General features: G+C 36.9%; 3 protein-coding genes and 1 non-coding gene across 14 annotated transcripts in view; 3 read left to right on the plus strand and 1 right to left on the minus strand.

Moving 5' to 3' along the window:
* LOC114761464 (structural maintenance of chromosomes flexible hinge domain-containing protein GMI1) overlaps nucleotides 1-2,445 on the plus strand; it is a 20,998-nt gene extending 18,553 nt beyond the window's left edge. Inside the window, exons 41-42 of the mRNA XM_028950831.1 lie at nucleotides 722-941; nucleotides 1,957-2,445. Of these exons, the coding sequence (XP_028806664.1) occupies nucleotides 722-941; nucleotides 1,957-1,992 (256 nt within the window). The 3' untranslated portion in view covers nucleotides 1,993-2,445. The remainder of the gene's footprint in view (nucleotides 1-721; nucleotides 942-1,956) is intronic.
* LOC114761497 (uncharacterized) overlaps nucleotides 1-20,401 on the plus strand; it is a 27,419-nt gene extending 7,018 nt beyond the window's left edge. The window contains exons 1-17 of one of the 10 annotated variants that reach the window (XM_028950874.1): nucleotides 10,041-12,724; nucleotides 13,608-13,738; nucleotides 13,965-14,064; nucleotides 14,385-14,517; nucleotides 14,597-14,660; nucleotides 15,228-15,882; nucleotides 16,585-16,911; nucleotides 17,491-17,844; nucleotides 17,935-18,088; nucleotides 18,172-18,303; nucleotides 18,398-18,448; nucleotides 18,551-18,765; nucleotides 18,843-18,915; nucleotides 18,984-19,069; nucleotides 19,331-19,450; nucleotides 19,763-19,834; nucleotides 20,058-20,401. In XM_028950874.1, coding sequence (XP_028806707.1) covers nucleotides 10,166-12,724; nucleotides 13,608-13,738; nucleotides 13,965-14,064; nucleotides 14,385-14,517; nucleotides 14,597-14,660; nucleotides 15,228-15,882; nucleotides 16,585-16,911; nucleotides 17,491-17,844; nucleotides 17,935-18,088; nucleotides 18,172-18,303; nucleotides 18,398-18,448; nucleotides 18,551-18,765; nucleotides 18,843-18,915; nucleotides 18,984-19,069; nucleotides 19,331-19,450; nucleotides 19,763-19,834 — 5,226 coding nt within the window. In that variant the 5' untranslated portion in view covers nucleotides 10,041-10,165 and the 3' untranslated portion in view covers nucleotides 20,058-20,401. Of the gene's footprint in view, nucleotides 1-10,040; nucleotides 12,725-13,607; nucleotides 13,739-13,964; nucleotides 14,065-14,384; nucleotides 14,518-14,596; nucleotides 14,661-15,227; nucleotides 15,883-16,584; nucleotides 16,912-17,490; nucleotides 17,845-17,934; nucleotides 18,127-18,171; nucleotides 18,304-18,386; nucleotides 18,766-18,842; nucleotides 18,916-18,983; nucleotides 19,070-19,330; nucleotides 19,451-19,762; nucleotides 19,839-20,057 lie in introns of those variants that run through there. The other 9 variants (XM_028950879.1, XM_028950872.1, XM_028950871.1 and 6 more) reach the window with 9 other exon arrangements.
* LOC114761499 (uncharacterized) lies at nucleotides 4,035-6,030 on the plus strand. 2 transcript variants are annotated; one of them, XM_028950884.1, is made up of 2 exons: nucleotides 4,035-4,169; nucleotides 5,326-6,030. In XM_028950884.1, exon 2 carries the CDS (start codon nucleotides 5,380-5,382, stop codon nucleotides 5,761-5,763), a length of 384 nt encoding a protein of 127 aa, XP_028806717.1. In that variant the 5' UTR covers nucleotides 4,035-4,169; nucleotides 5,326-5,379; the 3' UTR covers nucleotides 5,764-6,030. The 2 variants fall into 2 exon arrangements, with proteins under 2 accessions (XP_028806717.1, XP_028806718.1); XM_028950885.1 differs by lacking the exon at nucleotides 4,035-4,169 and adding an exon at nucleotides 4,320-4,428.
* TRNAQ-CUG (transfer RNA glutamine (anticodon CUG)) lies at nucleotides 6,562-6,633 on the minus strand. The gene has a single exon. It is a non-coding gene; the product is annotated as a tRNA-Gln (tRNA).
* Nucleotides 20,402-20,747: the final 346 nt, after the last annotated feature.

Below are 20,747 nucleotides of genomic sequence, written 5' to 3' on the forward strand. Positions count from 1 at the left end.
TTTTTATACTCTTTTTTTATTGTATAGCTGACCTCATTAAGTAAGATAAGGCTTCTTCTTGTAGTCGCCTTCTTTTTTGTGTATTTATGTGTTGTACACAATCCTTGAATGTTAAATGCATCCTCCTGGAGTATTGAATATCACTTTTCTATTATAGTACCTATCATTCTCGGAAAGCAGATAATCTGTCTTCAAATTTCTTCCAGTGGAAATCTTGTCTTCAGTGACTTAATCTTTGGCTCGATCAGGTTAACGATTGATCACAAGGAATTCTGTCTAATGCTACCAGCAATATATCTCAATCTTTTGTTAGAGTTTGTAATGAAATTCAGACATACAAGTCTGTAGATATTATCATTCAAGATAGCCCATCAATGATAATCGTTGGAACTTGATAATTTGAGGTCTCATATCCTTTAATTCTATTTCCTATCATTATTGGTTAACCGTTTTGTGTTCCTACAACCAGTTAAAAACTTGCTTTTTGTTTTTGCTGGGGGAATAAGCTTGGTTTTAGGGACATTAGTATTGTATGTTTATTTTGTTTCTGGAAGAATGAAATGATTGAATGAGCAAATCTATGAAGATTCTGTTGATGAATGGAAACCATTTACCTGTTCTTAATTGTCATAATTTTTTGAATTCCTTTTCGGGTCTTTTCCTTCTTTTAATTATATATATATATATATATATATGTTGGTTTTTGGTTATTTTCTATCAGGGAGGATGTGGGTGTGAGATTCCCCAGACCAAGAAAATTAATACCTGATAGCTACATGGAAACTGAGAGGCAGCTGAATAATAAGAAAAGGAGGAAGGAAATGATTCTTGAGGATATTAGAAGGGAGCAAACTTTGTTGGACATCGCAAAGATCAATTTCAATAAAAAGAAGAATGAATTTCTCAAGTTTTTGGCAGAAAGCTCGTCATATGCAACTCAGGTGATCGGCCTACAGTACATCTTAATATCAATGGTTGGCTGCTTATGAAAATATTTTTGTCTAGAAATTAGAACACCAGTCTGATTTGCATAGCTTTCAATGTAGGTAAACTGTGCAACGTAACATTTTACTCATTCATTCTCCGTTGTTTCAATTTATTGCAGTTGTGAATGTGCAATAGGTTTTTAAGATCAAATTAGTTTCTAGTACTTGGATGGAATGGAAAGGCAGATGAAAAAGAGAAAAATAATTTGTGAATGAGAAACTATGCCTTACGCCATTGGATAAAAGATGTAATAGAAGAGGTTATTTATTGTAGAACTAGATGTCTTTTTCAATAACTTAAAAGTATATCTCTCGAACATGCTAATCTTGTTTAATCATGTAGAGAAATATTTAAAGAATAATAATGATGTTGGACGAGGTCCAATGAAATGTGTGGAGAAAAATTGAAAGAATAAGGGGAAAAAGGTTGCATGGAGCCCAAAAGTAGCCTTGCTATTTATTTATGGTTGATGAATAGTTTGACTCCCTATAGATTTTATATTTTATGTTGATAAGTGATAACTAGATTTCTGAACGCCTTGTACGGCTTCCTGCAAAATAATACATACATACATATATACATATACTTTAAAGAGGTGATAACAGACGTGTAATAATTACTGCCTATCTTTTGTGCAAAAGATATTTTTCCCCTTATTGTAACCAAGCTGGGCAAACACATCCAAAATCTTTGGCTGAAAGAAATCTAATATGGAAACTGAATAATTAGTGAACGAGTGCATTTCCATTGCTTTAATGAACAAACCCAATATCATGTGGAAACTGAATAGTAGGTAGTAAGTCTAGAGCACCTCATGTTTACAGTAAATCATCTCCTAGCAACCCTAATAGTTGATTCACTGGAGTCTGTCAAAAGATGGGAATTTTCTAGTGGACTTTAAAATCTGTTATTCAATTATACAGGTTATTTTGACTTTCCTAAATAATTTTTAATCTAATTGGCTTCCAGGTTCAGAGCGCTCCTGACAGATTGATGCCTAAATGATGAAAACTGAGCCTGCCATCAGGCAATGAAGAATGGGAGCCTGTAGCAGCTTGGTTTAATCATTTAGCTTATAGGTCGGTTCCATGTTGTAATCTAGCTCTGGAAGAAAGACAGTCTTAAATTTTAAATTTGGAAGATAAACGTCGGATAGCAAAGGGTGCATCCCTTGTTTGAGTCAGAGACCTTTCTTAGTTAGAGTGTTCTGTTGAAGAAACAGAACTGGATTAGCCATTCATTGGCCTCTGGTTCAGCTTTGGGTAAGCAGCAAGCATATCAGCTAGTAGAAACATTCCTTTATCCATTTAGCATTGTCTCCTCCTCTGTACTGAGAGGAGGTTGTGAATAGTGTAAATCTCTGTTACCTAGCTTTTTCTTTGTGGTTGTTATGAAATAATTTTGTATGATATAACTTTTGCTTTTAATAAAAATAAACCTTTTTTAGTGACTACCTACTAAAATTAAGCTAATTCTACAAAATTATATGATATTTCATATTTGGTTCAATTTTTTTTTAAAAAAAATCAAAGCTAATTCTAAAAAGAAATCTGGATGCAAAAATTTTCTGGGACAAATCCTGGTGATGCAGTGGCCATCAGGATTCGTGACAGGTTGCTGTGAATAGGTTCAATGCGAAACTGTGTGTTCGTCCAACAATAAATCATCACCAAACACCGATTTAGGAAATTTGGTAAAAAAATTCTTGTTTAAAAATTTAATTGGTTAAAAAGACTTAAATTTGAGAGGTGTAATTATGATTTGTAAGTATAATTTTTTTTTTCTATGTAACATATCTTTTGTTGTGTGCTGCACAATATTAATAATGTTACATACAATGAAAGAAAAGTTGTAGTCATGAATTATATCTGTACTCACTAGTCAACTAAATTTTCAAACAGGTATTTTTAACCAAATTTGCCTTTGATTTAATCCTGATGCCTATGCAGAAAATTTGTGTTGGAAAAGGGAGATATTCTATACAATAAATTACACACGCACAAGATATTCTATCGATTCTGCTGTTGACTTAATTGTTTTTTCGGTGAAAATTAAAAGAACATACACTCAAGTATAACTTTAGTCCTTCAACTTTATATAAAGTTTTATTTTAATCTTTTAACTTTAAAAAGTAAGTTTTTAGTTTTCTAACTCTAAAATTGTTAATAAAAAAATAATGATATTGATTTCTTGAACGCTGATAAAATATTACTAAATACTATAATATTAAGTTTAATTTTCAAAACAATCATAATTGTTACCAAACATTATTTTTTTAAAACTAACAATTTTAGAGTTAAAAAACTAAAAGTATACTTTTTATAATTAAGAAACTAAATTAAAACTAGGGGTGTTCACGGGACGGATCGGGACCGGAACAGGCCTGTCCCGGTTCCGTCCCGATGAACAGTAACAGGACAGAAAATCTGTCCCGTGTCTCGGCCCATCCCGGTCCCGGTCGGGACGGGACAGGACGGAACCAGGACGTCCCGAAATTATTTTTTTAATTTTTTTAAATTTTTTTAATTATATTGTTTTGAGTTTAAATCTTATAAAAACATCTGTTTTATTTGTTTGGGCACTCTTAAACAAAAGCTCAAAATATTACATATAATAGTCATTAAAACTCTAAACAAAAGCTTTTAACACAATAAAAACTTGCTAAAAATTCTAATCATCAACAATCTCAAATCATTAACAAATATAAAAACTCTAAATAAATATATCTCTAGTTCCATACAATAGTCTCAAATCTTAAAAAAAATATGAAAAAAAATGATATTATATAAAAAATTAAAAAAAAAAAGGAACTGGGACGGGACGACCCCGTCCCGTGTCCCGTCCCGTCCCGGTTCCGGTCCCTTTTTTGTCCCGTCGCGAAAAATTTCGAGACGAATCTGTCCTGTCCCAATAAGACCGGGACCGGGACAGGCCGGCCTTGAACACCCCTAATTAAAACCTTATATAAAATTAAAAGACTAAATGAATGCTTTAATCAAATAACATATGGCCCAGAAAAGTAAGTCAAACATGAAAACACATGGGCTAGAATGCTAGCCCAGTATCTGTTTGCCCGTCCATAACTCAAGGCTCTCCCTGCGAGTTGCGAAAGTTCTTTTCATTCGATGTTCCGCTAGCTCTTTACTCCCGCTGATTGGAGACGAACAGCGCAATCGTTTCTGGTATACTGCTAAATCTTATCTCCTCTGCTTGCGATTCTTTGAAAACAAAACTTCTGTGGTGGAACTTGCTCTTTTGAAATGGATTTTTCAATTTTCCCCCCGGAAAAGTGACCTATTTTGGACTACTGTGCTTTTCGTTATGGTTACCTGCTATGAACCGCAAGATTCTTTCCGATTTTTATCCAGTGTGATGTGTTCGATAATGCTCAAAATGGATTTTTATTAGCCTGATTGATGACATACTTGCACATTAAACCTGGTGATCATTTTCTGTTGTAAAGTAGAATTGCATAATGTAACAGCTTGCTTTACTCTTTGAAAGCTGAATGTGATTTAGTGACTGAGACCATGATGAAGGCCAAGTTATGTTGGTTTTATTTTATCTGCTTTACTGATTAGATATAAGCTTTTTCCTTTTCTTTTTTTGGTTCATTTTAGGTCTCTGGTTATTTTTGCTTTTTCTTTTTCTTTCTTCAATTATAGTTATTCTCTTGGCAAAAAAAATACATATATAGTTATTCTCTTTATTTCTTGTTCATTTTTCCCACATGTGTTGTTTTTAATCAATATGTTAAATATGAGGGATCCCCTATGGTTGTTCAGCTTGTTATGTGGAAATTATGCTTCTTGATGGGGAAAAAAATTACTGAATGATAAGTATCCTTGATCTTCTCAGTTGAATGCTTCTATTAAATCCGGGGGTTTTCATTTTTCCAGAAACGAGATTGAAAAATAGTAATCCGAGTATCTTTTTTTTTTTTTGCCCCTTGGTGTGTTTGTAAAGAAAAGATCTATTACTGCTAAACATGGCTTTTTAGTCCTTCATTGGGTTCTTGTGCGTCTTAAAACCATATTGTATAGCTTTACGCCATCCAACCACATCAAGCTGCAGTCATGCTGCCCTTCATTTTTCCCACAATCCCTTCGACTAGAATTTGATCCTTATTTTAATTTGTGTTTTGGCTTATTCTTATTCGAAGCAAATATGTGAAGATATATTCAACTATTCAGATTTGTTGTGTGTAATGTGATTAATATGGTTACAGACAACGGCCAGACAGTCAAAATCAATTGGATAAACCTAGTCTAATAGCTTAGGGCCTATTGTCTACTTGCTAATAATTTTTTTTTTCATCTCTTGTGTGTTGCCTGGCAGAGAAGCAAGTATATGGTAGTTTAGCCAGAAAGGAGAAGAAAGAAGAGAAAAGTTATGGCAGGCAAAGCTGCTAGTTCAGTGGCGAAGGCTGTAGGAGGATATCAGTATCCATGGCGTGAGAAGTTGGCAAAATATAAGGATGAACTTGCCAAAGGTGTTTGGGGGTATTGGGAGCTGGGAGCTTGGAAGCCACTTGGTATTAGTGCTCGGCGTAGAGCTAGGCTTCGCAAGGAAGTGCTTCTTGCTGGTGAAGATTGGCCATATGATCCAGAAAGGAAGGAGATGAAAACTAGAAGGAAGGGACATAAATGCGACAGGATAGCTGCTGAAAAAAGGGAAAACACTGCAAGATTGATGGAGAAGATGCCAGATATGTTGCGGGATTACAAGAAGCGCAGGTGGGAGAAGAAGATGAAGGAAGAAGACAAAGGCAAATAATATATTTTTGTGCAATATTGCTTTGTGCTTAGTTCATCCTGATTTTGTGCTTAGACCAAACCCTAAATTTTTGGCGTGCTGGCCTTTAATGTATGGATTTGATAGTGCTATATCGCGATGCTGTGCCTGTACCAATTTGGGAATAACATTTCTGTAGACCGATCTTTTGGTTACTTGGGCAAGAGTCCACTAGTGAAAGACTTCGCTGGGCTGCTGGTTTTTTAAACCCATTTTCGGGGATTCTGCTATGAAAATACACGGTTCAACGACTCCATGATAGTATGTGTTCTTTTTTTTTTTGGGGGGGGGGGGGGGGGCTCCATGTTAGTGGAATCTTTAGCCTTCAGAATTAGCGTTGAGATTGCTAAGAATATCTTTTCAGGATGGTTGTGTGTAGGGAGACGCCAAACAAGCTATGGAAATGGTTCTGAATCACAGACGCAACTCTTCATATATGAGGATTGTGTGCCGTGGCTATTCTCTCTCCTTTCCCTTTTGTCTCTATTGCTTGAGCCCCTTAATCTTAAACTGAGCATCGTGCCTGGCTTAGTTGATTCTTGCCTAGTTTTTTGTCGGCGCGGAATGCATGTGTCCCGGATTCTATGGAATTAAAAAGTTTCGAGTATTGTTTTCCAAAGAAATTGAAAAAGGTTCACGTCGGATCAGAATGGCATCGTTTGTACCGTGGTTATCATGTCCTTGGCATTTAGCAATGGGAATGCTTGTGCGTGCGAAATTGTGACAGGTCACTCAAGTACGCCGCTCACAAAAAGGGGGGGAAAAAATCAACGTATGTAAAGGTTCCACCGAGATTTGAACTCGGGTTACTGGATTCAGAGTCCAATGTCCTGACCACTAGACCATGGAACCCTCGTGATGACGCGGTGTGAACAATTATTTACCTATAAAACGCGTTTATTGGGATTTTTTTTGGGGCCAATACAAAACAGGTCGAGTGGTTTTTTTTTTTTTGGCAATGAACCTCAAATTTTTTTTTAAAAAAAGTTAAAATGCATGTGCGGAGATATTGAATTTAAGTCTGGATGTATCTGGTGATTAGAAAATGGACTGGGTACAATTTTTCCAACATCTCAAAAATAAATGAAGTAAATGTATATACTACCTTTAATCCTTAATATAAGACCTTGTTTACTTTTTATTTTGGTCATAATTATAAGATCCCAATCCATTTTGTCTCCGATATTTGTGTATTTTTTTAAGGTAATCCTTCTAATAACAATAGTTTGAGCCAATAAACTTGATTAACAAGAATATTTTAGGAAAGACAACACTTATTTATTATAAATAACTAATTTAATTTATTTCTTTAATCCTTTCGAATTAGTTAATTAGCTCTTATAATTAGTAGCGGAGGTAGTATCTTTCATTCCCAAGTGAGTCGAGCATATGGCATCTCCCACATGAGTATTTTTGAGCGACTACGATTCCAGGCTTCCTCTTTTACCGGGCATTTCCATGAAGAATTGGTTTTCAGGTTTTATTGTCAGATTAGATTCTAATTTGTATTCCAAATAATGCAAACTTGACAACGCTTACGTTCAGTCAATAGTTTTGCTTGACGCTTGTCACTTGTTATGTGGTGGACAGGTCACATGAAATTTGAAAGACATGTGCTACTGCTTTCTGCTAAGGCTCCAGTGAGGCGCTCGCATGTCCAATCAAATCCCGTTTCCCTCTGGTGGGATTTGAACAAGGATGACAACCCAATCGCACCCATATATAATTATAAATTTATTAAATCATACTACCTACGGTTTTTTATTGGGAAAATGACAGATAAAAAAGCTCCAAAATGTGAAATGCCAATTTGGGAAGCTAAGGAAATGTAATTACCCATAGGGAAGTCCTTCCCAAATTGGGATTTTGGAAATTCAGTGAAATGACAAAAATGCCCTTTGTTCTTTTTTTTTTTTTAAAAAAAACCCAGCCCCTCACCGGTGGCCGGCAACCGGTGACCACCGCCGGCGACTGGCCTCCGGCGGCCGCCGACCGCCTCCGGCCACCGGTGTGGTGGCTGCCGGTGAAGGATTTTTGTGACAAGATTTTTTTTTTTTGGGAATAGGATAATATTGGTTCAAAGTGGCGGGGGTGGGATTTGATCCCACAACCCCTTGGCCACTTGGACCAACAAAAGGATGGCCATTGGGCCATCAAAGATTTCTTAACCTTATAATGCAAACAAAAATATAAGTTAACTCTTTTACTGTGACTCCAGCTTGTGACAACAATTTATCTGAGGATGACAAGTCTTAATTGAGAAATAACAAGTCTAAATTTGATATTAACAAAGCAACTTTTCCTAATATATTTAAAAATGACACGTCTTTGTTGAAAAATAACAACAATTTATTCGGTATTTCTTGTTATGTATAAGGAAAAGTTGCTTTGTTAATATCAAATTTAGACTTGTCATTTTCCAGTAAAGACGTGTTTTTTCAAATAAATCATGGTCATTTTTAATTAACGTAGATGCTATTTCTTGTTATGTATAAGGAAAAGTTGCCTTGTTAATATCAATTTTAGACTTGTCATTTTATAGTAAAGACGTGTCATTTTTAAATAAATTATGATCATTTTTAATTAATGCACATGCTGCTATGTTATGTATAAGGAAAAGTTGCTTTGTGAATATCAAATTTAGACTTGTTATTTCTCAATTAAGACTTGTCATCCTCAGATAAATTGTTGTCACGAGCTGGAGTTACAGTAAAAGAGTTAACTTATATTTTTGTTTGCATTATAAGGTTAAGAAATCTTTGATGGCCCAATGGCCATCCTTTTGTTGGTCCAAGTGGTCAAGGGGTTGTGGGATCAAATCCCACCCCCGCCACTTTGAACCAATATTATCCTATTCCCAAAAAAAAAAAATCTTGTCACAAAAATCCTTCACCGGCAGCCACCACACCGGTGGCCGGCGCCGGTGGCCGGAGGCGGTCGGCGGCCGCCGGAGGCCAGTCGCCGGCGGTGGTCGCCGGCCACCGGTGAGGGGCTGGGTTTTTTTTTTAAAAAAAAAAGAACAAAGGGCATTTTTGTCATTTCACTGAATTTCCAAAATCCCAATTTGGGAAGGACTTCCCTATGGGTAATTACATTTCCTTAGCTTCCCAAATTGGCATTTCACATTTTGGAGCTTCTTTATCTGTCATTTTCCCTTTTTTATTTAATTTTTATTTTGATTCTAAATATAATATTTAAATTTATTTTGTCTCTCATATTTTTTAAAGGTAATCATTGTAATAATAATAATTCTAACCAATACACTTGATTAACAACGATATTTTAAGAAAAACAGTACCTATTTATTGCAAATAACTAATTTAACTAGTTTTCTTAATCTACTCACATTAGTTCATTAACTCTTATATTAAAGAGCAGAAGTGGTAGTACATATTGAAAGATGATTCAAGATAAATCGATTATACACATTAGAAAACTCCTCCATCTCTGCTCTTCTCAATTCTTCAAATATCTTATAATTAAAATCATACACTTCATAAAGAATCGATCAAAGAATGTTACCCTTGCGTCCAAGACTGACCATACCCCAGTAGTCCTTCAATTCAACCCCACCAAAACTTAAATACAATGACCCACTCCTTTTCTTTTTCTCTTGTTTTTTCCCCTCCTTTCTGGAATTATTACATGTATGTTTAAATGACTCATGACCAACTGAATAGATGTTACCGACTCCGATTAGGCAAGGCCAATTTTCACATCACCAATTGTAAGTCGTAGTTTTTCTAATACAGCATAATTTTAAAAATAAAATTTAGAGGGAATACGGTAGAACAAAAACATGAAATATGTTATTTATATGAGCAAGTTTGATCAAAATTTATGCCGTGCTATGTATGTTTTCACATGTAAGTCATACTATTCTTATTTTAGAAACATTACTACATTACGTCTTTTTTTAGATGTTATATATATAATATGATGAGAGATTTTTTTAAAAATAATTTTCTCAATTTACTTGGTGTCTCATCTTCTTTTTAATATATTTTCATACATAGCTAATAGCTGTCTTGAATTTTAAAACGATAAATGGGTTTAATAATTTTGACTATTTTTTTTGGTCATTTCTTCAATTACATATGCTTTATTTATTGATTTTTTTTAATATTTTGATTGATGAAACAAACTGTAGTGTCTTCTCACCTTCTAATCCTCCATTAACAACAGTGGCATGACTGTGAACCGGGAAAACGTTACACTTTTCGAACTCTCGATTCCATTACTATCCTGGGCATCCTCGACATTGTTGCTCAGCTTAAAGCTATGAGCGTTTCCTACTCTCAGGGTTTCTCAAGGGAGAGTAACGGACGAGCCTCATGAATCGTTCCAGACTTTGGACGCTGCCTGGAACTGCAGTGAAGGAGTAATGGACGAAAGACTGTCCAGTAAGAAACACCACCTCCACAGCGAGCGTGACATGGAAAGTTCTTCTGGTGATACTAGATTGTCGCAGGACGAAAGGGAGTGGAAACGACCCAAAGTTGAAGGAAATTCTGAAAATGGGCTTGTGGGTCCTGACCGGGATGGAGTTCAAGATAACGATGGTCTGAACGTCATTCAAGAAACTGCGGGCCCTTTTCGTGAGGGGCAAGGGGAGGGCATGAATCCTGACGTTGAAAGTATGGACATTGGGTATCCGACAGGGGGAGAACAAGTTCAGGCCGGCGGATTTGCGGCTCAAATTCTTCGCGATGGAGGAAAATTTCAAGCCGGGTACGGTGACGGTGGGAATCAAGATGACGTTCTCAGTCGTCAGGACGATGCTGATCAACCATGGAGCAGAGAACGTACTGTTGGAAATGGCTGTGGTGTCGCTGACGCTGGTCAAGAAGAGAGCGTGAGTAGGAGAGGAGCATATGTTTGTGAAAATGACGCTGTGGGCTTCCCTGCTGTGTACGATGATGGAAATTATGATAGTTTAAAGGAGCATGGGTCAAAAGACGAGTGTGGCCAGCCCAAAGTATCACAGGAAGAGAGAGTTCTCGTTGTTGAAGAGGGACGAGAGCTGTTAAATGCTGCTAGTGATGAGGAGGGAGGTGAAACCTTGGGCCAATGGTTGAAAAGATGTCAGTCGAAGAGTTCCAAGAATAAGAATAAACGGCTTACTTGGGGAGAAGCCATGAAATTGAATGAACAAACTGTTAATGAAGATGTAAGTGCGGATACATGTGGGAAAAAGAATGTGCTGCCTGTCGAGATCATTGCTAGTGACGTTGGTGCAGGCTATCTAATGAATCATTCTCAAGTAGAGAATTTGAAAAGTGGAAAGAAGCGTGGCAGACCAAGGGGCTCAAAAAATAAAATGAAGAGTAATTTGCGTGCTATTGATGTAGGCGCAGGTGACATTGAAATACCAAAGAGGCGTGGTAGACCTAAGGAATCTAGAAATGGATGGAAGATTATTTCGTGGCATAGGAATGCAAATTCAGTTGACGCTAAAGCACCAAAGAAGCGTGGCAGACCAAGGGGCTCAAAAAATAAGATGAGGAGTGGTGCAAGTGATGTTGGTGTTGGTGACATTGAAGCGCCCAAGAAGCGAGGTCAACCTAAGGGGGCGAAAAATAAAAAGCGGAGTATTGTCTGTGTTAGTAATGCAGATGTGGATGACACTGGAACGCCGAAAAAAAGAGGTCGACCTAAGGGTTCAAAAAATAAAAAGGGGGCGAGTGTATCTGTTAGTAATGATGGTGCAATTGACATTGAAATTCCCAAGAAGTGTGGTAGACCAAAAGGCTCAAAAAATAAAAAGCTGAGTATTGCCTGTGCTAGCAATGCAAGTGCAGGCGACATTGAAAACCCAATGAAGTCTACAGTGAAGTATGGTCAGCCATGGAACTCAAGAAACAAGAAGAAAAAATTGGGAGATCAGATAAATGAAGAAATGTGTGGTGAAGTTATGTTTGTCCACAAGGCATGTGATAAAACTATCGGTGTTGCATGTTTGGAAAATAATTTAGCCAATATTGCAGATGAGCAACATATAGGTTCACTTGTTCAAACTGCTGATAATAGAAAAAGTCGAGAAGAGGATCTAAAGCAAAAGATGAGTGTTCAACCACAAAGAACTACCCATGTCAGCGATGGGAATAAGGATATGCCTTCAAAGGGCTCTAGTGATGGTGAGGTTCTAAACGAGAATAGCCATGTTAAAACAAAGCATGATCAACCAAAGGGTAATATTGAAAGAAAAGAGCATTTGACTAGAAAATTTCCTGGAGGATCTAATGAGGAAATGGTGAACATTTGCTTGGCTAGACCAGGGAATGAGATCATTACTGCTGAAGTTGAGGCAGATAAGGAATTTTCTATTGGTAGATCTAGTGATTATGGATCTGAAAACAATATTGATAAGGCAAATAATACGTATGGCAGGCCAAAGAGCTTCAGAGACAGAGAAAAGGAGACTGTCGGGTCTCTTGATTCAAAGATTCAGAGGCATGACAATGTAGCTGAGATAGATGGAAGAACATCTGCTGAAGCTTGTAGAAATGATATTGATGGGCAAAAAGTTAAGCATAGAAAACAGAGTTTAAAAAGTAAGAAACTGTCCATTGAGCGCTACCAATTGAAGGGTTCAAGAGGAAAGGTGCCAACTATTGCTGCTGATGAAGATGAGAGTGAATCAGTTGGACTGAAGCACAAATCCAGGAGGAATGAGAGATCAAATAATAAGAGAGCCCGATCCTTACAAAGTAAGAAGAGGATTCTTTCAGGTAGAGTGGTCAGATACTCAAGAGAGCCAGGAAAAAAGATGAAAACAAAACGGTTAGAATGTGGATCTGGCAGCATCCAGACAAGGTCTAGCGGAAGGCTGAGAAAATTGTCAAACCATAAAGCAGAATCTTCAGGCAGCAGCTTTCAGAGTAGGCGTAGTGGAAGGCTGAGAAAGTTGTCAAGCAGTGGATTAGACTCTTCAGGGTTGAACGTGAGTATCCCTCTAAGCCATGCTTCTGAACCATTTCATGAGTTCGCATTTATAAACATGATTGTAGATACATGGAGCTGACTGACTGCATAAGTTAGCAGAAATATTGATGCCATGGGATGCAACTTGTGTTTACAGATCCATAAAAGCTGATAGTTTAATTTGCACTAGCGAAAAAGACACTGCTATTCCTGATGCAAAACTTTATGTAATTGCTATATACCATAAACGCACGTGGTTGTAGCTAAAAAACTTTAAGTTTCAAACTTATATTTTAGAGATATATCTTCTGCCTTAGAATGATTCCAGGAAACTGATAAAACCAATACCATAGGATTTCAGAATTCACAGGTATTGATTTAAAAGTTCTCCACAACATTCTTACATGCACTGTCACTTGATTCCCTGGTTACTGGGCCCATTCCATGTAATGTTCTTTCATATTCAAAATCCATGTAGAACTATGTGTAATGGAATGGAATGTCTTCAACAAGTACATTGTGGTTGACTGTGCTATTTGGTGTGGGAGTTGATACTTCTGATCGAAACTTGATGTAAAAGATGAATAATGAAACTAATGCCAATTATTCATATCTGGTCCAATTCTGAATATTTTTTGTGCTGAACAAGTTTTGCTAGGTTACATCCACGTGCATGTTATCTGATATGCGCAATAGCAAGTGGATTTAACTTTTTATGGTGACACAAGTCTCTTCTTTGTCCATGCCATTATCACCAAGTCTTTTCAGAGACAGTCTTGCTTTCACCGATTTTGCTGTTTTTATAACCAAGTTTGTTTGTGATTTGAGAATTTATTGCATCTTTCAAAAAATCTCATGTACAATCCTTTTTCCCTTTTTTGGGCATTCTTTTCTACTTTTAGGTTGATTCCAGAAGGAAGAAGGGCCTGTGGAGTTTAATGTGCCACCAGTGCTGGAGGAGCGATAGGAGTGGTGTTGTCATTTGTGGCAACTGCAAACAGAAGCGATATTGCTATGAGTGCATAACAAAATGGTAATGACAGTCAATTTATTCATTTCGAGGGTTCTGGTTTTGAATATGCTGGTTTAATATTTTGGGAATGTCCAATTAATTTACAAAAGAAAATTATCTTTTCTTTTGTGAAAGAAAATTACTTTTAATGTTGTAATAATATAGATTTACAAACATGAGTCAGGAGTTTAGAATTTTAGTATGAATTGCTGCCTATTCTGATGATATTTATTCTAAAATAACTTAGGTATCCAAACAAAACAAGAGAGGAGATGGAGCTTTCCTGTCCCTTTTGCCTTGGTAATTGCAATTGTCGGTTGTGTTTGAAAGAGGCTGTATCTGCAGAGGCATGTACATTTTTTTCTTTCCCTTTGTGTTTCCTTCTACTTTCTGTTACCAATGCAGTGCTGTTTTAGCAAAAGACTGGAGGAAAAAAGTGACTTCAAGGAATTCATTCAAGACTCAACGATAACCTCTACCTAGTCCTCTGGTTTACTTATACCAACCTAAACTAAGGGAGAGTTCAGTTCTACTTCAGCTACTGGCTTAGTAAATTTTAACTACTTAGCAAACAAGTCCTATTGACTAACTAATAACCACACTCCTCTTATTATTTCTGACATCTAACGTACTTAATTTTAACACAAAATGAATTATGTATCAGCAGACCGCAAGTGTTGAACCTGATACTGACATCAATTTGCAAAAGTTGCTTTACTTGCTCAAGAACATTCTGCCTTTACTCCAGCGTATCCAACAAGAGCAGAGATCAGAAATGGAAATAGAATCTAGCTTGCATGGTAGCCTGATTTTATTTAGTCATGATTATGCAACTTGCATTACTGGACTGAAAAGTGGTCAATTTCCCAATTTTCTCAGGTTCACTACTGACAGAAGAAAATATCATGCAGTCACAGATTGATGATGATGATCGAGTGTATTGGTATTACTTCTCATCCCCTCGTTGCTGAAACTAGCATTCTGGTTATGTTATTTCTTATATTTTCATTCACATGGTATAGTTTACTATGTTTACTTGCATTGACTGGCTGAATTCTAGTGTGCCTAAATTGCCTTGCATATTCTTGAAAATTATGTTTGAAGCCAAATTCACGCAAAGGCATTGATCTGTGCCTTTCAATTGGTTAAATGACACAGGCACTAGACGTACTAGTATGGAAGCTTTATTTGCTGTTGTCCTTTGACTTTTGTGTGTTTTCTGTCTCTAGGTGATGTGATATTGCCAGTGAATGTGGTATATAGATTTAGTTTATTCTTGATCTTTTCCCCTCCAAAAATGATAGCTGAAGTGACTCTATAAGTTCATGGTATTAAATGTAAAATCTTCCTTGGATCAAAATGCAATTTTTATTCTCTAGCGTTTGTATCTACCGTTCTGTTTGTTTTGGAATAGGCATTTTGCAGTTTGCTTTTTAATTCAATTCTGTCATCATCTCTGGATGTAGTCATAGTGAACTTATTTCAGTTTCCCATAATCTACGTATTTCAGTGACAACTGTAATACATCCATCGTCAACATGCACAGAAGTTGTCCTAATCCTAGTTGTAGTTATGATCTCTGCCTCATTTGTTGCATAGAACTAAGAAATGGACTTCATTGTGGAGATATTTCCACTAACAGCAATGATGGAGGGGCTGATACCTCATCTGAACTTTATTGGAAAGCAAATATAAATAGTTTGGTTCCTTGCCCGCCAAAATCAAGGGGAGGCTGTGGCGCTACAATTCTCTCATTGAGACGCCTTTTTAAAGCTAACTGGGTGGATGAATTGATCGGGAATGCCGAGGAACTTACAAGCAAATACAAGCCCCCTAATGCTGATTCAACTGAAGGTTGTTTATTGTGCCATAACTTTAGGATTGATACAGTACAGGATTTTGAAAGGCAGGCGGCTTCCCGAGAAAACTGTCATGATAATTTTTTGTTCTGCCCAAATGCTATGCACATGGGAGATAAAGAATTCAAGCATTTTCAGATGCATTGGGTGAGAGGTGAGCCTGTTATAGTTAGGAATGCTTTTGAAAAGGCTAGGGGCCTTAGCTGGGATCCAATGGTGATGTGGAGGGCTTTTAGAGGGGCAAAGAGGATACTAAAAGAGGAGGCAACTGTGGTCAAAGCCATTGACTGCTTAGATTGGTGCGAGGTACATGCTTGCTTGAATATCCAGATTGAATTTACCTAGCACTCTTTAGCCTTCTTTACTGTGGTATTGTTTCCTTTTAAATATTTGGTAGAGAATTTGGGTCTTTTTGTGTCATTCTAGTAAACAATCTTAGTTAACAAGACTAACAAATAAACCCTACTAGTTGCAGATTTTTACATTTCTGCACTGAATTGAATGTGCTTATTGATTACCTTGACGAAGAAAATCTTGGAATCTAATCACATTATAACAAGATCGTCTGCATTTTGATTCACAGTTGCTTTTCTGTAGGAAAGAATTCTTTTAGATGGCTACCTTGCATGCAGTGCAACCAAGAAGTTAGTGCTCCTTTTGAGGCATGTGCAAAAATTTACTTGTTAACCTATTATAATAATGCAGCTATTTGAGGAATTACGTAAAACGAATCCAGTATTTTGAGTTGTTTTGTTTCACCTCCACCTCAATTTTTATATGGTGATGTATGTATTAATGGAAATTTCTATCTATAAACGTGTAATGGCTTAGAATTTTTTTTTTTTAAAGTCAAGTGAATAATATATAGGGAAAATTAATGCTTCTACTTCTGTAGATGTTGGCAGCTTTGATTTCTTTTTGGGTGGGAAATTGGCTGATGGTTTCTTTTTGGAAGTTTGTCTTGTGATCTAAAACCTCAGAATCTTGTGTCTCTTCATGGTGCTGCAGGTTGAAATTAATATCTTCCAGTTCTTCAAGGGCTACCTTGAAGGTCGTAGGTATAGAAATGGGTGGCCCGAGATGTTGAAGCTAAAGGATTGGCCTCCATCAAATGCCTTCGAAGAGTGTTTGCCTAGGCATGGTGCTGAGTTTATAGCTATGCTTCCATTTAGTGACTATACTCATCCCACATCTGGTATTCTAAATCTTACTACAAAGCTACCTGCCGTTTTAAAGCCAGATTTGGGCCCCAAAACATACATTGCATATGGATCTTTGGAAGAGCTCGGTAGAGGTGATTCTGTAGCAAAACTACATTGTGACGTATCAGATGCGGTAAATCTTAACTTCAGATATGATTTTTTATTCAGCACTTGTTGCTTAAAAGTCAAAATCAGTCCTTTTGCCTCTTTGACAATTTATACCTAGAAGGAAATAAATATATAATTTGAACATATAGGAAGCCACACTATTCGTACGTCATAAATATTGCAACCTGTTTCAGACCATAGTCTAGTTTTTGGGGCAAAGAAAGAACTTTGGTGGAGTTGTCCCCCCCCCTTTGGGTGCAGAAGGGTTTTATACCATGAGGATGTGCGCATATTGTCGTTAGATACATACCTGCTTTACCTGTCTAGTAAAATCTTGATGATTCTGTTTGGTTCCTGTTCTATATGCAGTCGTTTTTATAGCTGTTTGAGAGAGAGAGAGAGAGAGAGAGAGAGAGAGAGAGAGAGAGAGAGGTGTCCTAGCTTCCCAGAGTCAAGAGTTTGAATGTTTTGAGGAACATTGATACTTTACTGTCCCACATTGCATCTCACTTTGTGTTTCTCCATCTCTTATTGTCTTTATGCTTCAGTATGACCAGTGTACTCTAGGATTGCTCCTTTTAGCTGATTGCTGTTAATTGATCAGGTCAATATATTGACACATACAGCTGAAGTAAAAAGACCACCACAGCAAAGAAAAGCCATAATCAAATTACAGAAAAAGCATGAAGCTGAAGATATGTGTGCACTCTATGACAGGAAGAATGAAGGATTGACTTCTTGTAGGAAAAAGCCAAAACGGCGCTGCCTGGATACGAACAAGGGTTCTAAAAGCCCTAGAAAAGAAGACACTATCGTGGGAGACTATACTGTACTTAAAAGCCAGGTATCAGAGGAAGAGAATATGAATGAACAGCGGAATGGTTCTGGAGATTTGGGACCCTCAAGAGCATATACTGCAGCTTGCGCTCTAAAACGTGCAGCTTCTCCCAAACTTGAAGTAAGTTATTGCTTGGGGCGGTAATCGACAATTTGTATGCAAGGTTCAACATCTTATTTTAATAGTCATAATTCTTTTTCTTCATTTCAGAAAGAAGACTCTGAACGGACGCATGGTGAAGTTAAGAATGCTGTCCAAAAAAGCTCGTTATCACATGATGGACATCATGAAGGAATTTCATCCCCTGACCATATTCTGTCTGGAACATCCACAAAAGACAGTCATGAAAAAGAAAAAACTTATGGTATGCGTGAAACTAACGGGCTTTGTGAATGTAACCTGGTATATGTACCTTCCACATTGATTTGAAATTATGCACTCTCCCAGCCTGGGTAAATCAGGTCAATTCAACAAATTTTACAGAACAATCTGAATCAAAAGGCACGTGCATGTGTGCTGAGGAGTCTCCTAATGGAATCATTCCCAACGTTGAGCATGATTGTGACAGTTCCTGTGCTGGTAAGATTTTTTTCTTCACTAGGGGGTGAAATGTTTCCATTCAATATCATTCTGTGAAATGTGAGCGACACTGACACTAATAGCTCTTTGAAAGAGGGGACTAACACGGGTCGTGACTCCATGCTGCACAAGTCTTGTGAACAAGGTGCGATAAAGGATTTTGCAAGACATTTGAATCTTCTAGACTGTAATCAGCCTGATGTTAGAACAGAAGAAGAAAAACCATACAGTCGGTTAAATTTTGCAGGGGCATGTTCTGAAATCAAGAATCACAAAATTGAGTCACTTAGAAATGATACGAGAACAGCAAAAGCTTTCCTTGAAAATGATGATGCGTTAGAGACCCAATACGGGAGTGCTGTATGGGACATATTTCGCAGGCAAGATGTGCCGGTGCTGATGGAGTACCTGAAAAAACACTACAGAGAATTCCGCCACATAAATAATCTTCCTGTGAATTCTGTGCGTGTCTAGTAAATTTTCTTAGTTTGCTTAATTGATGCTCTTTTCTTAATTCACCTGCTCTTATTGCTTTTCAGATAATACATCCAATTCATGACCAGACTCTTTATCTAAACGAAAGACATAAAAAGCAGCTAAAGGAAGAATTTGGTATGATGTTGTGTCTTAACTAGTTATGTCATTTGGCTGAATTTATGCAACTAGGAATTTCGCTTCAGGCATTGAACCATGGACATTTGAGCAACACCTTGGCGAGGCTGTTTTCATACCTGCAGGGTGCCCGCATCAAGTGAGGAATAGACAGGTAAAAATATAAACCCACACATCTCAAACTGTCATATGCCTCTTTAGGGTGCAAGGCTAGGAACGGTAGAAAGGGGGTGGGGGTGGGGGTGGGGAAGAGAAGGTAGGAGAGGGGAAAAAAAAACCAACATTACTGATCACAATTGTACATAACCATCCTATATGTAGCCATCCTTGATCAGTCATTTGCAAGTTTTTAACTTCGGGAAGTTTCCTTATTCAAGTTTGAAACATTTGTGTCTGTGTGAGTGTTTTCTCCCAGTCTTGCATAAAAGTGGCTCTAGACTTTGTTTCACCTGAAAATGTTCAAGAGTGTGTTCGATTGACGGAGGAATTTCGGCTGCTTCCGAAGAAACATAGATCGAAGGAAGATATACTGGAGGTAAAGTTAATCTATATCACATTATGACCTCAACCCAAGCGCTATTCAGTCCTGATGTTATTATGAAGTGTTTTCATTGATCTTAGACTTGTGAATGCTTTATTCCTTATGCAATAATGTCACAGATTTCATTCTTTCTATTTAGTTTCAGAACTGCCAGAGTATTTATCGAAATGATTAGTAATTTATTCAATACACGAGTTTTAAATGTTTGTCTTCTATTAGGCTTTATACTATGTGCTATTATACTAAGAGAATTCCAACATACTGCGTTTAAGATGTTCTTTACACCATACAATTATTTGTTTATAGATAAAGAAGATGGCACTGTATGCTGCCAACGCTGCTATAACTGAAGCCATGAGATTAATGCGGAGGATATGAGTGAGTTCGTTCTTGATCTGATGTTATCTTAAGCCGTCTTGCGTTATTCTCAAAATTAGGGTTCCACTGCACACAAAATAAATGAAAGGCTCCGTGATTTATTGATTTAAATGGGTTGAACTTGCGGCTTGTGCATGTGTGAGCCATTTTTTTGAAGCGTTTGCTGTGTTCAGTCTTTTGCTTTTATTGGGTGCTTTTGATAGAATGTACTCTTTTTGCACAGGTCTAATTGTCATCATCATACAAAACGTGGGAAACACTACAGGAAACCTGTATTGTGCAGTGGTGGTTTTCCCCCTTTTGGTTTTGGATATGCAAGTTGTATGATACAAAGTAGGCCCCCTTTTTTTGTATTTTACCAATTCTCAACTTCAATTTATTGGCCTGGGATCCTGGAGTGTAAATGTGACATGCATGGAATTGCGCTTTGTGCTTCTGAAATAGGTTGCACTAGCAAGCTGAGTTGATTTCAAGTTTGATCCCTCCTCCGTGAAAAGAGGGTTATTGGTGGTAGTGTAAGAAAAAGAACAAGAATAAAAATGAAAAGCCAAATATAAATTTGAGAAAGTATATTCTTATATTCTAAGTTAAATTATAATTATCATATCCTTGTGATTTCATGTAATAACATGTTACATTAGTGACTTATTAGCATGTTAATTAGTTTAATGTAATGGAAAGTTAAATATATTTAAACTGGGCAAATTCTGGAAATTCATTGAATTTCTGAAAATTCCGGGTGTGTCATAGTTTTATTTATCTATTATTTTCTTTATTTGAATTATATATATAATTTTACAGAAATTGAAATTTATACAATGCACATAATAAATAAAAAATGAACGAATACACGTATACCCTAGGAAAACAAAACATAAACTAGATTAGCACTTATGCTTATTTTTAGCATGTT

This window comes from Neltuma alba, unplaced genomic scaffold (assembly GCF_004799145.2).
Source record: "Neltuma alba isolate B1F8T4 unplaced genomic scaffold, ASM479914v2 tig00011122_pilon, whole genome shotgun sequence".
Lineage (NCBI taxonomy): Eukaryota > Viridiplantae > Streptophyta > Magnoliopsida > Fabales > Fabaceae > Neltuma > Neltuma alba.